Source organism: Rhopalosiphum padi, chromosome 3, assembly GCF_020882245.1.
Source record: "Rhopalosiphum padi isolate XX-2018 chromosome 3, ASM2088224v1, whole genome shotgun sequence".
Classification (NCBI taxonomy): domain Eukaryota; kingdom Metazoa; phylum Arthropoda; class Insecta; order Hemiptera; family Aphididae; genus Rhopalosiphum; species Rhopalosiphum padi.
The window spans coordinates 22,382,047-22,404,767 of NC_083599.1; the positions used below are offsets into that span (position 1 = coordinate 22,382,047).

Below are 22,721 nucleotides of genomic sequence, written 5' to 3' on the forward strand. Positions count from 1 at the left end.
TGTCCTATGCAGATACAAAGTTACAAAGGCCAAAACATTTTAAGAAACAAAAAAAAAAACTATTTTCGAAAATTCTTTAAAGAAAATACATGGCAAATTATGTTTAATATTACCCCCATCGTGTTAATGGAGGCTATAGCGCATGGGAGTTATCCTGACATCCATCACATTCAATCAAAATATTTTATTTTTTAATAAGCGAGTTTTATAAAAATGTTAATTAGTTAAAAAATGTATGATGTTTAAAAAACAACTAAATTAGAAGTTTAATTCAAAAAAATGGTTATAAATTATTTTAACTTAACTTAGTTATTTTGATTTAAATTTATTATACAAATTTTATAAATATACTTAGTACATGGGATCAACTTTATTGTCATTAAAAAGCATTTATGTGGTAAGAAAAAAAAGGTATATAGCGTTATAGCCATAAAAGGTGACCACAGCTTTAAAAAAAAAAATTGTTAAGTATAAGTTAAAATTTAATAAATAATTCTTGTAATATTTATCAATTTATTTTACATTTTTTTAATATTATATAACATTTTATTATAGTTGGTTTAAATTGTTTAAAACACATGGTAAGTATATGTTAACAATGTTCATTGATAAGCTACACCAATGGTGCCCAACCCGTGGCCCGCGAAGGTATTGTGTGTGTGACCCGTCACAAATTTATAAATCATTTATTTTTCATTTTTTTGATATACTGATCATTGTATGTACCTACAATGTATACTTCAATCCGTGATCTTTTCAATAGTCAATAAAAGATAAGATATACGTCATACATATTGTACACTTATTATGTATAACAAAATTATATTATTAGATTAAGATTGGGATTATTTGTACTTTTATATTTGGTGGCCCGCTCGGAGATGATTGTTTACCAAAATGGCACGCCGAACAAAAAAGGTTGGGCATCACTAAGCTATACCATACCTCATTTAGTTTCCAGTTAGTTTAAAATATGAAGGCAAGTAATTTTTAAATAAACTGAGAAAATATTTCAATAAAAATCAGTAACTTAATTCAATTAATAATTTCATTTGTATTTTTAAATAACATTGAATTAATTTTTTTAGGATAATTTAACTTAATCTGGTTTAGTAAAATATCTTTTTAGCAACTTGCCCAACTTTGAACATTATAGCAAGTCATAGACATGTTATGTTTTTAAGTTTGAACAGATAAATAGTAAGCACTACAATATGATGAACAATTACAATAATAAAAACTAAAAAGTATATATTCATTATATATTTTCAATAAGTATTAAAGAATAATTTAAAAAAAATTGTATATAAATTCAAAAGGAGCTAAATAATGCTGATTTATAAATAAGTATGGAAATATAAGTATAATTAACTGTAATAGGTATACTTAAATTTGTACGTATAGTATATATTATAAACATGCTATTTAATAAAAATTTTATCCACACAATACACATGACACTTTATATAAATATGTTTACATTGTTTATAATTTATATAATATAATAATTATAGTTGACAATAATAATTAATAATGGAAATTATTCAATAAAGTACAATACTATTAAAGATGAGAAATAACTGAAATATCACAATATGTTAACAATGATAGGTAAGATTTTGATAAATATGATCAAAAAATCATTTATACAAAATACTATTTCAATATACTATGATAAGAGAACAATTAAATAACATACAAAACTATCAATAAATTATTATAATATATTATGTTATAAAATAAAATAGTTAATATATATTATATAAATGTACTTAATACTGATGGTATTCATTTGGAAGACTTCTTTTTACTCTAGAAAACAAAATGATATAAAATTTGTATAAATATATATAGAAAGGTGATTATAATCAATATTTTATACTATTTGTTATTTGTTAAAAATAAAAATAAATTGAATAATAATTGTATTAAAGCTAAGGAAATAATACACTAAAAATGTTTAAAATATTTAAGTAGCACCATTAATACTACATGTAGTGAAATATACAAATATAATTATATTTTTTTTTTTTGCTTATATTTTTAATTGAAGTATATTATTAGTATGTAAATAGATATTAAGTAGTCAGTATGCCTTATCATAAATCATTTTGTTAAAGTATCCAACTTTTAAATATTAAAGAAGTTATAAAATATGAAATAAGTATTTAAATTTTAAATCTGAAATTTAACTAATTAATATCAAATCAGAGTTTTTAAATTGATTTTCAGAATAAATTAGCAAATATGTTTTAAGTTACAAACCTAAGAATTACACTAACAATTTTGAATTTAACTCACTGCTTTCATTTTTAATTGGCTATTAAGATCATCTATATGCCGCCGCTCTAATACAACCGTCTCGTTTAAACTAGCCAAATGTTCGGTCATTGCTCTGAGTTGAGTCTCGTAATTTGTAGATGTCAAGTGAAATTCCTCTTTAAGATCATCAATGTGTTCCGATGCCTCGTGTAATTTTATTTCCAGATCATTACGGACGAATATACTATGGTCCAATCGTGTTTTCAATGCGGTGATCTATATAATTTTAAATATATCAAAAAACTCAAGTCAACAAAGACCAATTGGCATATAATTAATATAACAGTATCAGTGGACTAACCTCCATAGCATAAGCATTGCTTTGACTGGATAATTCTTTATTTGTCGAAATTAAATTGTTGATTTTTTTTTCAAAATAACATTTGAGTTCATTTTCTCTAGCCAATACTTCGTCATTAAACTGTAAAACCGACTCGCATTTGCCCAGCTGCAAATAAACAATTTATAATTTGTTTGTAATGGAATTATTATAATATTATATTAATTTTTTTTAACTAAAAATAAATGTTTATAAGTACATAACTTTAATGATGAGTTAAAAAGAATTTCTGTGATTTGTCATATAATCACACAACTGCGACCACCATTGCAATAACGATACATAATAAATAAATAATTATTTTGATAAAAATTGTTAATTTTACAAACTAGCAATAAAATACTTTAACCCTAAATTACACGCATTAAAAATATTCACAAGATTCTATGCACACGGTCTTTTAACCGTGTATTGAAATATATCAATTAAATAAAAATTGTCAAATGCTTTATTGATACTTAATATAAACAAATTAAACTTTCATATAAATGTTATTACTTATTACATAATAATTATAAGGTTATATCACAGTATACTACACACACAGTCTTTTCAAAAGATAATGAACTTTGAACCCTTCTATAGTACAGGCATCAAATTGTATACAATTAGGAGTTGTATTCAATTTTAGTTTATCACCTAATTAGAAGGTACCTAAGTTGGGTTAATCAAGTATAGTCACATTAAGTTAATTTTTTCCTAATATGAATTTCATAAATTAAAAACATATTTTTTACTGCAAAAATAATTGTAAATATTAAACTGTAGACAAGTAGTTTATTAAAGTTTCAAGTACTTTTATGCACTAGGTATACTTGCATTTCAATATGAATCAAAATAACTTATAAAGTTATTTTTTCACTTTAGAGCAGTGCTTCTCAAACTTTTTTGTCTTAGGTCCCCTAAATTTGATGTGAAACTGTCAAGGCCTTCATATTTAGCTATCTTATTTCGGATGTAGATACGTATTATAAATTATAAATAAGAATAGTACATTATAAAAACAAATAAGTGTTTATTTATGTCATATACTCTATCTATCTAAAAACAGATATTTAAAAATATCGAAAATATTATTTTAATTTTTGATAATCTATGAACATCTATGAAAAAAAATTGATGTTGCCATTTCAAAAAAAAGTAAGTTGTACCGCGCATATGCTTATTGAAAGGGTTAAAAATTTATCTGAAAATTGCAGTTAAGTACTGTCTTTCGTTTAGCGAAAACCCCATTTCAATTCAAGATCATCCAACTGAAATATTTTGTGATACCTCTTAGCGTGAACATACTATATACAAAATTACTCTTTTTAATTATTTAATTTTACAGATATATATTATGTGTGTATTGTTAATGCTTACATCATTTTCCACCACTATTGACTCCAAAGATGCTGGATATTTATCTTTATTGGCAAATGGTATCTATCACAATATTTAGGAAATTAAACAAAAAAAAAATTAGATGTAATTTTAATAAATTATCAAGTATACTTACATTTTCCTTTTTTTTACATAGTAGTTTATACTCATTTTCCCAATGGATTTTTTCTTGTTCAAAAGATAATGACCTGTTCATCTCTTCATTTAATTTTTCATTATAAACCTGAATTATACTTTTGTAGCTATTTTGAGAAATTGATGGTGAATTTAATTCCTCTTTAGCCTAAAAATAGTTAAATAATTGCAAAAACATAAACATAAAAACTGAAACTAATTGTAACTTTTACTTGTTTTGAATATTTTACGTGTAACAGTGGATTTCTCATATGCCAATGCATATCCATTTGGCTGAATTTATACAAATATTCAAACTCCAATAAATTTATGGCACGTAACATCTATAAAATGTATAAATGTATACAAACTGAATTTTAAATTCAAGAATAGAAGTAATAATTGAATTGTACATTGAAGTAAACATATAATACAATGTAGAGAATATTTTTATTTAATTTATCTACATAAAAGTTATATTTTTTTACTTACAGTGTGTACTGTATCATAAGCACCATCTAATTTCTTGTTTATATTGGTTGAATTCAAATATTCATCTGAGTTAACTAACTCTGCAAATGAAATTAATTAAATTAAAATAACAAAAATATATAATAAAAACCTTAAAAACCTTGAAAACCTGATAAATATACAAAATTTTCATCAAAATAAAATTGGAAAATAAAACAGTTTCTTATAACTTACAAGCTACCAAAAAAAAACCCTTTAATGCTACTTTATATAAAACAAATATAGCCACAAAGATTCCTTTAAATAAATTATCTAATTTGATCTTTCAACAATCTCTTAAACACATACAAAAAATAGAATTCAAGATCAATGTTAACAAAAGTTATAACTTACAAGTGGATGATTATTATATATATAAAAAGACTATGAAAAACATCTATTCTAAATTATTATCTAAACATATATGGGTCAGCATCTATGAAACAACTGATATCAAAAGATGGTTTATTAGTCAATTATTACAAACGCGATTGTTGGTAGTCTTGACGCCGATCATCAGGGTGTTATATTTTTACTTTATACAGAAGAATTAGTAAAACAAGTTTTTCTATCTCCGGTCAACTATTTAACAAATTATTGAGCATATTGTGGCTGAACGGAGTACAACATGAACATGTTCTTTTATTTGTATCAGATACAGCACTAAACAGGTTAGATCTTATTACTGTACGGTGAATAACAGTAAGTGTTAAACAAAAATTTTAAAAAATCTCCAAATTGGATGCAATTATTAAAAATTAATTGCCTGGTGTAAATTTTCCACCAGAATCAAGTATAACACAGTAGAGACCTTGAAGTAATGCAGTAAGAATAATGAAGTTATTTGTCGTGTTATTGGATTATTCAATCTAATCAAGAAGATAGAATTAGTATTAAAAAACTTAAAAAAATGTTTAGACAAACCCAATCTTAAAAATAATTAAGCTTACATAAAATTTAATTTTTTATTATATCAGTAACGGCTGTAACCATTGATAAATTGCAAGTAAAAAAGTATTTGGCCACATAATTTAATTTTGTTAAAAATATCAAAGAAACATTTAAAATACTAAGTGGTATTCAGTAGAATAATATATATCTTAAATTAAAAAACATTTTTGAAAAAAATAGTGATTTGTCTAAATTAAAACATATTATACTCTGAATGGTGAAAAAAATACAAATATTGGTGATCTTACAAATAATGATATTGTGTACTTAAAATATGTACAATATTCTATTAGTAAACGTCAAACGCTGATTTATTATGGTACAAAACTTTGCTAGTAAAAAAACGTAAAAAGTTCAAGTTCGAAAATCTGACTAAGCATTTTAATGTAACATTCAAGAAAAAAAATTAAAATCACTCAATTTTTATTTTATAATTTTGAAAGATAGTTAATTGGGTAATATTTTTTGCATATTTTAAGTTATTAATTTATAGCTCATATTTATTCAATTTCAAGTGCTGTAAAATCTCAATCCTGGAAATAAGTTTATTTTAAAAATTTTTATATACCTCCAATAGGAAATTTTAATGCCATGAACGATATTATGTTTTGACGCAAAGATGAACAATCAATGTGAACAGTATTATCTATAAAAAAAATATACATAAAATTAATCATATGTATAATATTAAAAAGATTCTGAGCTGTGACGATCTATAACTCTAAATCAATAAATATATTATATTATGCAGTGTTGGGTAAGTTACGTTACAAGTTACAAAATAAAAAAGGTTAACTAGATTACTTGTTAGTTACTTAAGAACAAAAGTAATGCGTTACATTACTTTTTTTTACTCAAAAGTAACTAGTTACAATGACGTTACTTATGTTATTTAAGTTTCATAAAAAAGTCTATTTTAAATCAATTTTCTTCTGGTAAATTACTTCTAAATAATTAACGTTGTTACTCTTGCCATTACCTAAAAATAATAGTAACAAAGTTATCATAACGTTACTGAAAAACTATGTTACAGTAACGAGTAACGCTCGTTACGATACTACTCGACACTAATTTTATGTTGTTTTTTTTTAATATTACTATTAGATAACATAATTTATTTTATTATTATTAGTACTAATATAGTAGGCTGAAACAATTTTTGCACACATTTGAAAATATTCTTATGTGTATAAAATATAATAATATAATAATAACTATCATTTTTTTTATATATAGGTAGAAAAACTTGAGCCTTGTATTTCTAACTTTAAGATTAAGAACCTTGTATTAAAATTTAAAATCTTAAATATGAAAAGAACATTTTTTTAGGAACTGCTAGAATAAACTACAAAATAATTTGATAATTCTCAAGACTACAAATTTTGTGCTATAATGTACTATAAACTTCATATATTATATACACAAAAACAACACATCATTGTAAAATCAATACATTCAAGATTCAACACTCCACTCAGAATCTAAGATTATAATTGTAAAATTGAAATAAAATACAAGTTTTATACATTACCTGATTTTATGAAATCTTTAATTGAATTAACACAGTCAATACATTTCATTGATATAAATTGTAAAATATTTTCCATAACAATGTGTTGAGTATCAAATCTAAAAAAATACAATAAAATTATTTCAATACACATTGATTTATTATTTTAGTCTATTTTTTTTTATGTAATTTAGTATTTTTATTATTAATTTGTAAGTGAGTATATTATTTTTTTTACATTTAAATAACATAGTCATCTGAAACCATAAGTTTAAATTTTATTTATATCTTATTTACAACATATTATATGTAGCTTAATTATATGTATAATGCAATTTCCTTTAGAAAATTGATATTAGAAGTTAATACAATGTTTTTATATCATTTATTTTCTGTATATTATTTGTTGTAAGATATATATTCTAACTAAAATTAATATTATTGAACATTTGCCTTATTTCAACCTAAAAATATGGAAAAATATTCAACACATTGAGACACAATTTATTTTTTCTATAACACAATGCCATTAGTCTTAATAATGACAATTAAAATATATTTTATTTAAAACTAAAGCAATATTGTAATTATTTATGCTTACTTAAAGGTTTTTAAATCAGCACTATAAGTTAGAATATTTTCTAATACCAAAGAATTACTATGTAATTTGTTTGTTAATGATTTTAAACTTCTTTGTAAAATAAGTGATGCCTGAAAATTGATTAAACAAAATATTTTTACATTGCAAATATAATGATTCAATATTATCTAATGTAGTATACTTAATATGACCATTGACCATATGTCCCACTTTGAGTAGGATAGTCCTGCTGTCCCCAAATAACCCATAAAATGTCCCGTTTTTGAAGTTGTTGTTTCAGATTTGCAGATCCAAAAATTTTTTTAAAAAAACTAGCCAAATAGTTGAGTCTATTATAATATATGCGTATGTTTATGTTTTGTTACTTTTATATAAAAAATTAATGTTTTTTTATAATAAAAACGTACTGTGTTACAATATATCTAGTTATGTCATTTTAAGCAAAAAATATTGTGATTTTCAGTGTCCCACTGAGTAAAAAAAATTATGGTCACATTAGTATACTATCATATACAGCAATCAATAATAATTGTAAATACAAACATCTTTAAGGTTAATATCTTTGAGCAAATCTTCCAAGACATCATTAAGATTTATAATGAAAGAAAGAAAAAAATGGAGAACCAATGTCACAAAAACTTTTTGTAATCTGTCTTCGTCAGATTTATAATTATTGTCCAAACAATCTAGAAATAAAAATAAATACAAATTATAAAAACAGGAATTAGTTACTTTTTATTATTAAAAATAAATATATAACTGTGAATAGTATAAAAATTGTCTTTTTGATATTAATACTGTGGCAAAGCTTGGGTTTAAAATGAAGGTAAACAATCCAAAATTTTTTTTTAATAAGTGATAATATTTTTTTTATCTAATAAATATTAATAACAGTCTAGGTAGATACGATACAATTATACATAATATATAAAATATATTTCTATTCAAAATAAGTTCCTACTCTGCAACCGACTTGCCCCCTGGATAAGGATATGGCTTCACTACACAGCCGGGCATTCAAATGGTAAATATAAGAATGATGGACAAACAACATTACTCAACCATTGGCCACAAAAACTGGTTTCTTATTTTGAATAGAGTATTTATATAATATATATCATTTGCATTTTTACCAAAAAAGAAGAGTGCATATTACATTTTACTGGTCCCATGGAGAAAGCCAATCTTCTATAAATATAAACGTACTTTTTATCATAAAATGTTCATGAGTGCCATGTCTCTTTTACATCCTTGCACAAGTACCCCCATTTTCAGGTACCCGCCACACCGCATGCCCTATAGTAAGAGACTACATATGTTGTCAAAGCTGGCAATATCTTTGTTGGTTTTGACTCGTCACACCGCAACCAGACTGATAATCTGTTTATCCGTAGTATACATAAAATATTATTTTTTTTTTTTTTATTAATAATGTAACATTCATTTTTATAATATAGATAAATAAAATATGTCTATGTATTGTACATTTGTACATAATAAATAAATAAAATAAACTTAAAAAATATCTTTGTCTCATAGGCAGCTTCACCACTGTATTAATATCATTTTATACAAAATAAAGAATATCTTAATACATACATTTTATTTTTAAATTTTAATTACAATACTCTTAATGGTAAATATACTTACAATGATGAGGATAAGTGAGGCGAGAATCTTCAGTGTTTATTTTAGTTCTAGATTCAAGTTTATTATATAATATGTTGTACAAGCAATCGGTAACAGAACACTTTAATGCTGTCAATTCATCATTGAGTACTTCACAACAATTATTTGGACTACTGTTTTGTATACCTTTACAGTACTCAATTTCTGACATAATAAGCTGAATATAAAAATAAAAATAGGGTTATAGATACATATTACTAAATTAAAAATAGATTAGGTTACGTTAATATTGCACAAACGTTATAATCAAGTTGACTTGAATTTGTGGAATCTAATACACGTCGTATATATTGGTGCATAGAGTTGATATCTTGTCTTAAGAACTGAACATCTTTAGATTTTAATTCGTCTGTTCCTTTTCCCTTTAAATCAAGTTACAAACATATATTACAAAAAAAAATACATACATTATATATATTTAAAATGTATTTCAATGTGAAATATATAGTCATAACTTTATTATTTATTTTTATAACAGTAAGAGTGTTTAATAGGAACATAAATTATGTAATCTACAGTAAAAAAAAAATGATGAATATTTAGAACTGATGTAACTTAAACTTTCTAAATGATTATTTATATGTTTTTATTAAAATTATACATTATATATCCTAAACACAAATATGATTATACCTTATACATATTATATTATATATATATATTATTTATTCTAAACTAAATGGATTTTAATTAATGTAAAACACTAGTATCGTTTTTTTTACTTTCCTTACATAACAGTTTAGTAAAAATTTTTAAAAAAGTAATAATAATTTCTAAGAATAAGAATTTTTTTTAGAAATTGCTATTGTTAAAGATATTATTTAAAAATTCATACCACTGTAAAAACCAAAAATTGATCAATTAACCAATGGTTAAAGGGTTATTAAAATTAATCAACACTACGTGATGATTGTTTAATGTAGAATATTTTTAATATAAAACAATTGTGGATGTACTTATGAATAAAAGCTTTCACGGCAAACTGTTCCATATCATACTGTGCATTTAATAGGTAGATAACATTTTATCTTAAAGTTGAATATATTGTAAAGTATATCATTATAACACAATATGCCCCTCAATATTCACTCAAAAAATATGATCCATAATTAATGTCTAAATGTCTAATAGTAATTTAGTCGATAAAAAAAAAAATGCGATATGCCATATATATTACAAAATGTATAATAAACACAAAACTAAAAACTTACTTTAGAATTTACTTGACTTGTTTTGTTAAAATTGTCTTGAATTTCCAAGCTACTTGTAGACATTGTATCATATTTACAGCTTTCAAACTAAATATATGAGGAAAAATTAATAAATTATCATATTAAAATGTATTTAAAACAAATTACATACTTGGTCCAGGGATTCAATACTTCTATGATCCAATTTAGAAGTTTTTGCAGTATAAGCTTTTTTTAATACATTCAATTGCATTCTTGCCTATAAATACATAATATTAAATAGATGCCTACATAAAATAATAATAATTTATTGATGGTAAATACCTTAGGTATTTATTTAATACCTAATATTTTTACCATCAATTATTATAAACCAATTTTTATAAATAATAACTAATATTTTAGTATAGTTTATATATATTATATATACATGTTTTAAAAAATTGATTGATATCATTACTAAGGTAAAAAAGATAAAGGATTAAAAACACATTGTTATCTATAATAATATATTATTTACTTAAAGTTAATTTAAATATTATTTCTCTCATGTACATATTTTTTTTTAATGATCTGTAAAAATGAGTATTTAACATATCCTTAATGTTGTAGAACTTGAAACCTAATATTTAATAGACAATAAGTACTATTTTGTTCTCACAAAAAAGTTTTTTATTTAAGCTTTCTACTTCTTATGATTTATAATTAAATATGTATTGTATATAAAATAACATATCACATGCAACCAATTTCACTGATTGAAACAGGTAAATCCAAAAAAAAAACAGCTACATAACCATTCTAAATAATTTTTAGTTTTAATGTCAAACTCGTAAATATATTTACTTTGGCGAACTCCATGGCCAATTTATCATACTTTTGCTGTAAATCTGATTGAGATTTATCGGTTTTGATAGAATCCGTGTCCGACATAATGTGGCTTGTGGCTCCTAGATTAAAAATTATCATTAATGCGTACCATATGTTGAGAAAAACAAAAACAAATAAACTGGCATCTAATAGACCGATAGAGCGACACAGCAATGATTTACTTACATGTCAACCCAGAAACGGCGTGGGAAATACGATTACAACCAACACAGGGCACTAGGAGTTTTACAGTTTTTAGGACTACGTTCGAGAATCATTTTATTACCTGTGAGAGACAAGAGATCGTGAAAAGACGAAAAACTGCTCCAGCAGCTACAGGCAGGCACCGACGACGATCACCGGTTACACTCGGGACAAACGAACAGATTTCATGGGTCTAACGCAGGTTACCTACGATTTATTATGATGAACTCGATCGAACTTGACGTTTGTTAATTCGTGAGCTAGACGTACACAATAGAATTTAAATAATAAATAATAATAATATCATCACTATTTAACTGATTAGTAACTAGGTACTTAGGTACGTACGACATAACTAATTACTAAATAATACAAAGTACGCAAGCCGCCACTTATCAGTGCAATTAATTGTCGTTATCAAAACGAAAAAGAAAAAACATAGCAAAATTCTGCTCGTATCGGCACTGTTATCTACGTGGTTGACGTTGCACGGTGGGCGTAATCGGTTAGGGAGCTGGAGAGCAGCCGCCTTTTCTTTAAAAACATACTCGACCGACCCGATTAATTTACATAAATAAATTGTTTTAAAACGTGCTAGTGACTGGCCAATCGCCACTATCCAAATATAATTAATTACCTATCCATTGAAACCAACTAAATAGTGTTTTCATTAAAGCCAATTTTAAACGTTTCTTTTTGTACAGGTAAACATTAATCGTTATAGAAACTGCAGGTGATAGTACCTACATTTGTAGGCTAATAGAATAAATAGGCCAAAACGAGTTTTAGTAAAACATTTACCCTCGGTACCTCCCCGAAAACATGTTTGATATTGTTCTAATAAACAATAAAAATCTAGTTGATTACATGATTAAACGATAAAATAAGCTTTAAACTTGGGTAGATATTTCCCTGGGTTGGCGCGATGACAATTGTTTAAGAAATACGTTCATTGTTTTCCGATTCCTACACGATATTATTGTAATCTTGAATCTTCTATAACTAATTGATTACCTATAATATTATGGTTATCTAACCTAACTAACTAACGAAAATGTAGAGCATTAAACTGGTGGTTAACAGTGGAGGGGTGGTAAGCTTTTTTCTACGAAAGTTATACAAAAACACTTTTTTGGTTTAAGTAGAATAAAATATGACAACCCAATACTATAGTTATTTTAACTATATCTATGTAGTTTATTATTTATTAAGATGGAAATCTAGAGGAGTTTGCGAACACTAAGTCTATCCAAAAGCTTTAAGTACAGCCAGTACAGGTCTTAGTTCCACTGACACTCTACTCTCTATAGCCCTCTTTCTAACATAAATCGATGATATACCTAATGCACTGAAATAAGTCTTAGGTATTAATTATGTTATTATTTGGCTATTCTTGTTTGAACATATTTTGGAGGAGAAGATAACCAACGTGCTGTACAGTGTACACTTAAGTCAAGTGATTTTAATAACATTTTAAAGTCAAATTGACCATTTTATAAATTTTAAATTTTACAAAAATTCTACAAATAATTTTCGAATTTTCATGATTTTGACAAAATTCTAACTTCAAGAGCTTATAAAAAAATGTATAATCACCTTTTTTTATTTATTCCAGTATTAACTAACAATGAGGTACTCTGTTTATTAAATTTTCAAGAGGTTTGGCCAAAGAGAAATTTTTTATCAACATAATGTTATAGTTTTGTAATTATAATAAAATGTTATCGTAATCGTATCCATGGTGAGTTTAATTAATATAGGTTTTCCTCCATAATCCAATTACATTGTGTTTTAACCGATTTATATACAATTTTAAAATTGTATCATGTGTACCTTTACTTGCTTAATTTAAAAAAAAATCGTTTACACGTTTAGAATATTAAAAATACATTTTTTTTTTAATCCTGAAGTTTGTTTTTTCATTGAATGTGAAGAGTACGGTAAGTATACTTTTAAAGTCTATACATATTCTTATAAATAAGTATATAGACATGTATTAGAACCTCTATACGAACCTTCCATTTACCAAACTATAACTTATTAGTTATTACGATCCCTATACGTTATTACTTATTGTAAAGCATTATAACTAGTACTTAAACATGTAATTCCGTATAGGTACACCATCGTACATAATAAATTAATGTATATAACATAATAATTCTTTATTAATAATAAAAAAATTATTATATACGTTTGTACGTGATATGTATGAACATATTATATGTATATTATATATTAGTATTATACTATTATATGTATTATAAGCGTGCCGCGTGCGCAGGACTTGGTAGGTAACAGGTGTTGCTGCAAATGATTCATTTATATGTGTAATGTGTTTAACCGTTTAACCTAAGCATTCACACTTTATAATGATAGCGTTTTTTCTTGATTTATTTGATTGATACAAAAATGCGTCGCAAAAATTATTATTTACATGACATTACATTATCATTACCTATATCACAACAAATATTAAGCGGGTTTTTATATTTTTTATTTTTATATGGAGGTACTTATCAATTTCATATAGTCAGTCATGTACTCATATATCGATGTATCATTTTATTTATGTAGTCTGTGGAGCCGTGGAGGTACCAAGAGCAAACCATTTACACTTAACAGCATAATTATTTATTATCAACGAACTTGACTAAATAATTATTTACTGTTTCTTATTTTGTAGATTGTAACCACCTACTAACTGCGGTACCTACTAACTATAGTTGGTTAAAAATAATAGAAATTATGAGTGAAAACACAGAAAACTGTAACTATTTAGTATTTGCTATTTGCAGCTCGCGGGTGTTGCCATAGAATACCCTGCAAAACCCGTGCACACTGCAAATTGACTGTTTGGTTATTATTATTACAATAAAAATATTATTATTAATATTTATTATTATACCCATGTCCCATGTGATAGGAAAAATCTTCCCTTGGAAGACATACTTACACACTACAGAACAAAACGGGCCTATCCAATAATTTTATGCTAAACACGCCACCGTTTTTCTGAACAAAGTTAAGTTCCAATTATTTCATTCCGGAGACAATAATCGAGGTTTTTTACTGTATCCGTTTCAATTAACTAATTTCATTGCTTATTTACTAATTTCACCTATAGTCCATACTAAAAAAACTACGTTTTAATCATTTAGAACTATAGGTTTAAACAGTCAACAGTCAACATTACATTTATAAATTTAATTATTTTTAACTAGAGTTAAACAATTTTCTGATGTAAAAATAATACAGTTTGAATTAGGTAGAATTTTATTTTTCACTAAAATAACATTTGTTTTGAAATTATAATCTTTAACCAAAACATTTCGTCAGTAATAGATTTATAACCAGAACTTATGAAATGGAGTTTTTACAAATGGCCAATCTCAAAAACTACTGAATCGATTTCAATAAAAGTTATATCAATATTTAATAAATTCCATGAGACTTGGAGTAGATTTTAACGTTCTTTATTTAACACATAAAAGTTTCTAATATTATATAGAGCGGCCTACGTTTTACAGCTTCGTACATGAATTTCATTTTGGCTCACAAAAGTCGAATATTTTTTTTTGTTGTTTTTATAGGTACAGGTTGCCCATTGGTAGGTAACAGAAATAAAATCTAAAAAAAAAAGTATACCTACATTAACTGTCCTGCCATGCGTTGCTGTAAGATTATTTTAGATAAAATAAAATAATATATTTTATTTATTATTATTTGTTATTCAAATGTACAACAAAACACAACGTTCTCTTATACGCAAAAACTACTCAACCGATTTTGACGAAAATTTCAGTGATTATTCTTAGATATATCAAAAGAGTTTAGAGAGAGTAATTTGAATTATGTTCAAAAATATACCAAGTGCTATATACAATCCACCACAGACGGATTTGTCTATCTCAATCGAATTAGTTCATGAAACGAGGAGCATCGATGCCAATTTGTCCGTAAACTGAGGTAGGTACACCAAAACCAAGATACACCGATGACCGATATAGCCAAATTTTATGTTAATTTTTTTCTTGGGAGAAGTCGGCGTATACAATTTATATCTAATAATACTTATAACTTATGTCTTATCCTTTTTTTTTACTATCTAATTACATTACATCTATTAGTTATTACTACTAATTACTCAAATAAGTAAATGTTTTAGTTTACCTAGATATAGGTTATTTTATTGATGACCTACCTTAGTACCTTTATTTATATATTATCCACAGTGGATGCCACACTTGTACAATACATTTTAATTTAAAATACTCAATAAAATCTAACCTACCATCAAAACTTTCAAATACTATATTTATAAGTAACATCATGTACACTTATATAATAAATTACACTGTAAAATTGATTTGGTTTTTTAAACAAAAATTAATCACAAAACATACCTAGGTAAAAAAAAACAACTATAAGTTAAATTTTTAAATAAAAACAAAATGTATTTTCAAGTAAAATGAACCAAAGCAAAATAGACATTAATAAAATCAGTAGTACCGACTAGTGATTTGACATAATCAGTTCCATATTTTAAATATAAACTAGCTAGGGAACATGTAATTTTTTTTTTTTAAATGAGCTCTATCCTATATTTTTTGTGATTAGTAGTAAATATGGGATTGAATCCAGTGTTCACCATATAAGATTATTAAAAGATATCTTAACAAATATACAAAAAAATAAATAATGATCATATAATATATTCAATAATATTGTAAAATTTATAATCAGCAAGTTATTTTTCTCTATTAAAATAAAAATAATAATAATTTTAAACATTGTACTTTGGTTAAAATTAAATTTTAAGAATTATAAATCTAGTAATTTGGAATAAATATTTTTAATATATTTTTTTAAATGAACGTATCAAGTACTATTTAAAAAAATCCAATAACTCATTTAAAAATTATTTTAAAATTATTGTTATGAATATTTTTGATTATTAAGCCAAGTCCAGTAAATTTTGGACTATAAGTAGAATTGTAAGATTTAATTATTTTAATACATAGGTACTTATTTATTATTTTATTATATTTCACTCTTTCAATTTTTTTTTAAACTTTTATTTACGTATATAAGTATATTGAATGCAGTAGGTACCTACAATATCAATATGTCATGGTGATTTGTTTAGTTTAATAATTTGAAGATAAATATTTTATACTTGAATTATATATTTTATATTAATCTATTTATCTATAAATAAAAATAGATACAATAGTTCTATATTTATATTTGCAAAATATTTTAAAGAATTCCAAAGAATATTTTCCTTTTAAATAATTTGAAACATAGCTTCTTTTTAATGTCATTCTATAAATGATAGAATACCTACTTGTATATGTCAAAGTATCTTAACATTGTGCCAAGTACCTATACTATACACATGCCACCATCTAACTACTGACCTCATTTGTCTAAAATACATCTTACCTTACTCTTCTCTCTTGCTCAATAACATATTTTCAAATAAATGTATTTATATTTATTATATTTATTGTTGTATTTTTAATTTATAAAATTATAACTTCATTTTGTGTCTTAGTATTTTTTTTTTATTATAATTGTTTTATTTTAATTCTTTTTAATATTATGTTATTATTTTAACAGATAAATTTAACAATTATTTTGTAATAATATTATACAAGTTAATAGAATATGAACAATATATCATACTCAATATTAACCAAAGAAAAAATGAAGATTGGAGATGACGGAAAGTTTAGGAGATCTCAACCACTTGATATTCATCAACAATATGGTGCATTTTCATTAGATGGAATTAAAGAACATTTATGTCCTATAGATCGTTTACAAACTCTACATACCAACTTACATCAAAAAATGGATCATAATAAAGAACCATTACTAAAATTAAATCCCTATCTAATTTTGGATACTGATCCTACATTGGACAATTTAAACTATTCAAATGCCTTATCTAAATCTCCTTATCCATTAGGTAAGTACCTATGAGAAATATTTTTTAATTAATTAATTACAATATTCTAATTTAAAATCAAAATTGATATTATTGGTCAATAATCTTCAAATTATGTATAGGAACTGTACCAGAAAATTGTGTTTGTACTGTATCTAATATACATATGAATACAATAAAAAGATCTCAATCACTTGATACCCATCAACAAATTAATGCATTGTCATCAAATGAGATTAAAGAACAGTTATGTCCTATAGACCATTTAAAAACTCTACATACCAATTTACATCAAAAAATGGATCATAGTAAAGAGAGACCATTAAATTTAAGTCATTATCAAATTTTAGATAGTGATCCTACATTGGAAAATTTAAGCTACTCAAATGCAATATCCAAATCTCCGGATTCATTAAGTAAGTAGGATAAGCAATTTTTAGTTAATTTATTAAAATATTCTTATTTAAAATCAAAATTAATATTATTGGTTAATAATCAGCCAAATGTATTTCATTACACAAACAAAAAATAAAAATAATAATATTTTTCAAAATTAATAGATTAAATAGAGAATAACTAAATAGTAAAATACCTATTTTTTAGGAAACAAAACGGAAAATTATACAACACAATCAATGTATGAAATAGAAAAGAATGATACATGCAACAATGTTTTTCAATATCATAATAATTTAGGACAATGGGAAAAAAACAAGAACTGTACAAATCAAGATGAGTTAAAAAATATTGATCAATTTAATTATACATTAATTAAAAAGAACATAAACATTAAACCCCCTGTTCATTGCCAGGAAAAGGTAAGTATTACAATAAAAATTTTTTTTTATTTATTTGTATTTAAAATTATCTATATTATTATATTTTAGATAATACCAACGGTTTCTCCTAAGACTCTTATTTCTACAAATTGTATGCAAAAGATAGAATGCTCATCTTTAACCATAAATAATCATTTGAATAATACAGAATTAAAAAATAAAGATTTCGTGGACATTCCAAATCGTAAAACGCTTGTCAATCATGTACAAATACCAACACTTATGCCAGTAGAATCAAAAGAAACATTTAAACCAATGACAAATATTAAAGATACTCCTAAAGCAAAACAACCATCCATGATTTATAAAGAAGACAAACAAATAAGTCCAAAATCAGAACCAATAATTAATAGTGTTATCAATGAAAAAGAAAAATTATCCGATAAGAATAGTAAAGTATTAACTGCTCAAATTGGAAACATAACTGATAATATAAATAACACATCTATGTTTCTTAATAAGTAAGAATTAAATTAAACATTTTTTTTTTTTTTAAATCCTATTATTGAATTTTTTTATTTCAGATTATTAAAGACACGCGAGAACTTAAAATTTAAAAGTAAAATAATAAATAATCTAAAACTTGCTATAATACTACATATTTATTGATATTAATAGACTGTTTTTATAATAGGTACTAAAAAATACTCAGAACTTCCAATAGTGCAAACATTTAACAAAAGTATAATAGAACAAGATTTTATGACTGATGAACCAAATAAATTAACTTTTGACCATTTGTTTTCTGGTAATGTTTCAAATATACATTTAATGATAAAAATTAAAAATATTGTATACATATTTAATAATGATCATTTTTAATACATTAAACTTACAGGTACTCAAAAACAAAAAGATAATTTTGAATATCATTCAGCCTTAAGACCTAGTTTATTTTCTAATATTCCACCATACATAAGATTTTCTTCGTATGATATTAAAGGTATAATTGTATTTTTATTTAATATTTACTTAGGTAGATAAAAATCATTAATTTTTCAATATAATTATTATTACAGGTGAATCATTCCCATTATCTTTGCAAAAGTTATTAAAATGGAAACTAAGTTCGATAACTCCAATTGTTGTACGTCGTACGGTTCAAAATAGTGGTTTTAAACTCGTTAGAAGTGAGCATAGTTTAGTTGAAGATGCATCTGATCCTTCTGTCACACCTAATCAATCCAGTAAAAATGCCATTTCCTTACAAAATCACTGTGGTGTAACACCTCCTATTGTTGATGCTTTCTGTGGTATAATTCCTCCACCTAGTGAATTAATGATGTTACCTCGATCCCGTGAGTGTATATGTAGTTTTTTTCCTTATGTATTAAACAAATGTTAAGAGGACGCAACAGACGTGTATGTTGTCTCCGTCTTACAAGTGTGCAACATAGCAAATTTACACTCAGCAGATCACATTTAACTCCATTAGTTTAAAAATTAGAGTGAATTGACCTATTATGAAACTTTATGGTAAGAACATTATCTATATTTGTATGGTTTTTTTTACAATTATTCAGTTTTTAAGTGAGTTATGAGCATTTTTAATTTACGCTATATTATATATGCATAACTTGATAACAAATTTAAGTGAGTTATAACTATATAAAATACTATAACTTTAAAATGTTCATAACTCACTTCAAAATGATAATATCAATAAATTCTATGAAAATTTCCAGATAATATTCTTACCTTTAAATTCGATAATAGGTAAATTTACTTTAATATTAAAACTAACATCACATGTTCTGCTGAACGCAAATTTGCTATGATGTACGTTAGTAAGACAGTCTGACAGAGACAACGCATGGGGGTATAACGCTCTCTTAAAAATAAAAACTAATATTTGTTTGTCTTATTATTTTTAAGAATCTAATGATTGGGTTGGAACTTGGGGTAAACACATGAAATCATTAAGTTTCAAAACACTTTGGCAACAGCAAAAAGTTAACCATTTTCCGGGTACTTTTCAAATTGGTCGCAAAGATAGGTTGTGGCAAAACTTGAATGCATTAATCTTAAAGTATGGTAAAGAAGAATTTGGCTTTATACCCACATCATATATATTACCTCAAGAAGCTGAAATGTTACGACAAGTTTGGGAGAAAAATGATGAAGATAAATGGATTATTAAACCGGTATTATTTTTGAAATTATTCTTTAGGATAATAATTAAACTAATATCTTAAATTTATTTTTTATTTACAGCCTGCATCCGCTAGAGGAACTGGAATTTGTGTTATATCAAAATGGGATCAAATACCAAAGAATATACCTTTAGTTGTACAAAGGTATATAGATAATCCATATTTAATCAATGATACTAAATTTGATTTAAGACTCTATATACTCATTACTTCAGTTAATCCACTTTGTCTATATCTGTATGATAATGGGCTTGTACGATTTGCTTCAGGTATAATAATTTTTGTTATTTGATTAAAACTATCGCTTATTTATTTTGAATATTTCAGTCAAGTATTCATCTGATCTTACCACTATATGTGATCGATACATGCACTTGACAAACTATAGTATTAACAGACTTAGTAGTCAGTTTACTGAAAATGAAGACGCTGATGCATGTCAAGGTCATAAATGGTAAATAATAAAATATATAGTGTATAGTGTTTTTAGTTTAAGTTTAATGTTAGGATTTATATCTAAAAAAATGTAGATTATTAATTAATTATAATCATTTAGGACATTACGATCATTATGGACATATATGGAGAAAGAACGTCAAATTGATGTTAAAAAATTGTGGAAGAGCTTAGAAGATCTGGTTGTGAAAACTGTCATTAGTGGTGAATCACCTATGAGTCAAATGTGTCGTTCAAATTTAAGCAATAGATATAATGCATATGAGTTATTTGGAATAGATGTTTTGTTTGATGAATATCTTAAACCTTGGATATTAGAGGTAATTCAAATTACATGTTTATAGAATTTAGTTTATAAATTGTTTTATGTACAATAATTATAGGTCAATATATCTCCTTCATTACATTCATCTTCTCCACTTGATTTGGCTGTCAAAGGACCATTAGTCAGAGATTTAATGAATATGGTTGGTTATCATATCCCAAATAAAATGTCATATAGTACACATGTGAGTTATAATAACTTATAAAATATAAATTGCATATAATAACTGATTAACATTCAATAAATATTTTTATTAAATTAAAATGTTTATATAGAATGCTTTACTCAATATGTTGGGAGTCAAATCACCACTATGTTATGATAAGAGATTATATACATTAAATTTATCTGCTAAAGAAAAAGAAAAACAAGAATATTTTACAAATGTTAAATCCAGAGTAGAAGTATAAATTATTAATTAAAATTATAATTATGAATCAATTAAAAACTTTTATTAATTAATAAATTTCATTTTAGTATATTGATAGCATATTAGATGATTTATTACCAGATGATATTCGGCATCTTATTTTATATGAAGATGAACTTACACAAAGTGGCTCGTATGTACTTCATTAATGCATTATCTGTTTCTACATTTATAACTTTATACATAAGGAAAAACATACTACTAAGATTTTTACGATTTTAGATTTAAAAAAGTATTTCCATCTACTTCATCTTTTGAATATCATCAATACTTTGATGGATCTAGATATTATAATATGCTTTTTGATGCATGGGAATGTAAATATAGTAACAACAGAAGAGATGGTAAGAATTATAATCAAAAACTTGAATTATGTAATAATTTAATTCAAAAGTATAAAAAGAACACAATCATTTAATTTTTAAGGTATTGCTGTGCTAGAAAAGTTATGTCAGTTAAAAATCCACCTGGAAGTACCAGACATTGATATAGAACAACCAAAAGTAACAGTTATAAAGATATAAATGTCAGCATTTGTATGAAAATTTTTTTTACAATTTTGTGAGTCATGTAAATGTGATTTTAAAAGTAAATATTTATAACAATTTTAAACTATTAATAAATAAAAATTGATCAATTCACTTGCTTATAAATAAAAGATACAAAAAGTTTTCACATTTATAACTTAATTTAAATTAAAGTATTAAACACACTAATGTTGTGTATTAGTCCATACTTTTATAGTACCTATTATGGAGATATTATATTTTTACATAGATATTATGTTTGTTGGACTAGGTACAAATTTTGAATGAGTCTAAGACTAATCACTAATGTGATAAAGACTTATTCAAAAATATTGCATATATATTGGTGTA

At 24.7% G+C, this 22,721-nt stretch overlaps 2 protein-coding genes across 4 annotated transcripts; one reads left to right on the plus strand and one right to left on the minus strand.

Moving 5' to 3' along the window:
- Nucleotides 1-1,241: 1,241 nt before the first annotated feature.
- LOC132927195 (uncharacterized) lies at nucleotides 1,242-12,090 on the minus strand. Of its 3 annotated transcripts, none has more exons than XM_060991678.1 (17): nucleotides 11,767-12,090; nucleotides 11,457-11,560; nucleotides 10,783-10,869; nucleotides 10,632-10,718; nucleotides 9,660-9,782; nucleotides 9,382-9,577; nucleotides 8,275-8,417; nucleotides 7,732-7,841; nucleotides 7,152-7,249; nucleotides 6,189-6,266; nucleotides 4,652-4,731; nucleotides 4,393-4,503; nucleotides 4,161-4,328; nucleotides 4,025-4,087; nucleotides 2,624-2,770; nucleotides 2,302-2,538; nucleotides 1,242-1,812 (listed from the first exon to the last, which is right to left on the minus strand). In XM_060991678.1, the coding sequence occupies exons 2-17, from the start codon at nucleotides 11,541-11,543 to the stop codon at nucleotides 1,789-1,791; spliced, it is 1,839 nt and encodes a 612-aa protein (XP_060847661.1). In that variant the 5' UTR covers nucleotides 11,544-11,560; nucleotides 11,767-12,090; the 3' UTR covers nucleotides 1,242-1,788. The 3 variants fall into 3 exon arrangements, with proteins under 3 accessions (XP_060847661.1, XP_060847663.1, XP_060847662.1); XM_060991680.1 differs by having other exon boundaries at nucleotides 2,283-2,538; XM_060991679.1 differs by having other exon boundaries at nucleotides 2,266-2,538.
- Nucleotides 12,091-17,132: 5,042 nt separating this feature from the next.
- On the plus strand, nucleotides 17,133-22,481 carry LOC132927535 (tubulin monoglutamylase TTLL4-like). The gene is made up of 17 exons (XM_060992077.1): nucleotides 17,133-17,661; nucleotides 17,763-18,056; nucleotides 18,244-18,458; nucleotides 18,528-18,940; nucleotides 19,004-19,038; nucleotides 19,114-19,227; nucleotides 19,318-19,422; nucleotides 19,499-19,609; nucleotides 20,355-20,623; nucleotides 20,694-20,901; nucleotides 20,960-21,086; nucleotides 21,189-21,408; nucleotides 21,472-21,597; nucleotides 21,689-21,817; nucleotides 21,891-21,976; nucleotides 22,066-22,187; nucleotides 22,270-22,481. Exons 1-17 carry the CDS (start codon nucleotides 17,358-17,360, stop codon nucleotides 22,365-22,367), a joined length of 2,976 nt encoding a protein of 991 aa, XP_060848060.1. The 5' UTR covers nucleotides 17,133-17,357; the 3' UTR covers nucleotides 22,368-22,481.
- The last annotated feature ends 240 nt before the right edge of the window (nucleotides 22,482-22,721 follow it).

Bases quoted from the DNA above. Each gene is read 5' to 3' on its own strand.
- LOC132927535 (XM_060992077.1), top strand. From the start codon at position 17,358: ATGAACAATATATCATACTCAATATTAACCAAAGAAAAAATGAAGATT. The intron at 19,423-19,498 runs GTATAATTGTAT...TTATTATTACAG, and splicing joins TTCTTCGTATGATATTAAAG to GTGAATCATTCCCATTATCT. The intron at 22,188-22,269 runs GTAAGAATTATA...TTAATTTTTAAG, and splicing joins TAGTAACAACAGAAGAGATG to GTATTGCTGTGCTAGAAAAG.
- LOC132927195 (XM_060991678.1), bottom strand. From the start codon at position 11,543: ATGTCGGACACGGATTCTATCAAAACCGATAAATCTCAATCAGATTTA. The intron at 9,783-10,631 runs GTAAGTTTTTAG...CTTGATTTAAAG, and splicing joins CAAGTCAAGTAAATTCTAAA to GGAAAAGGAACAGACGAATT. The intron at 6,267-7,151 runs GTAATGTATAAA...TTTTTTTTATAG, and splicing joins TAAAGATTTCATAAAATCAG to ATAATACTGTTCACATTGAT.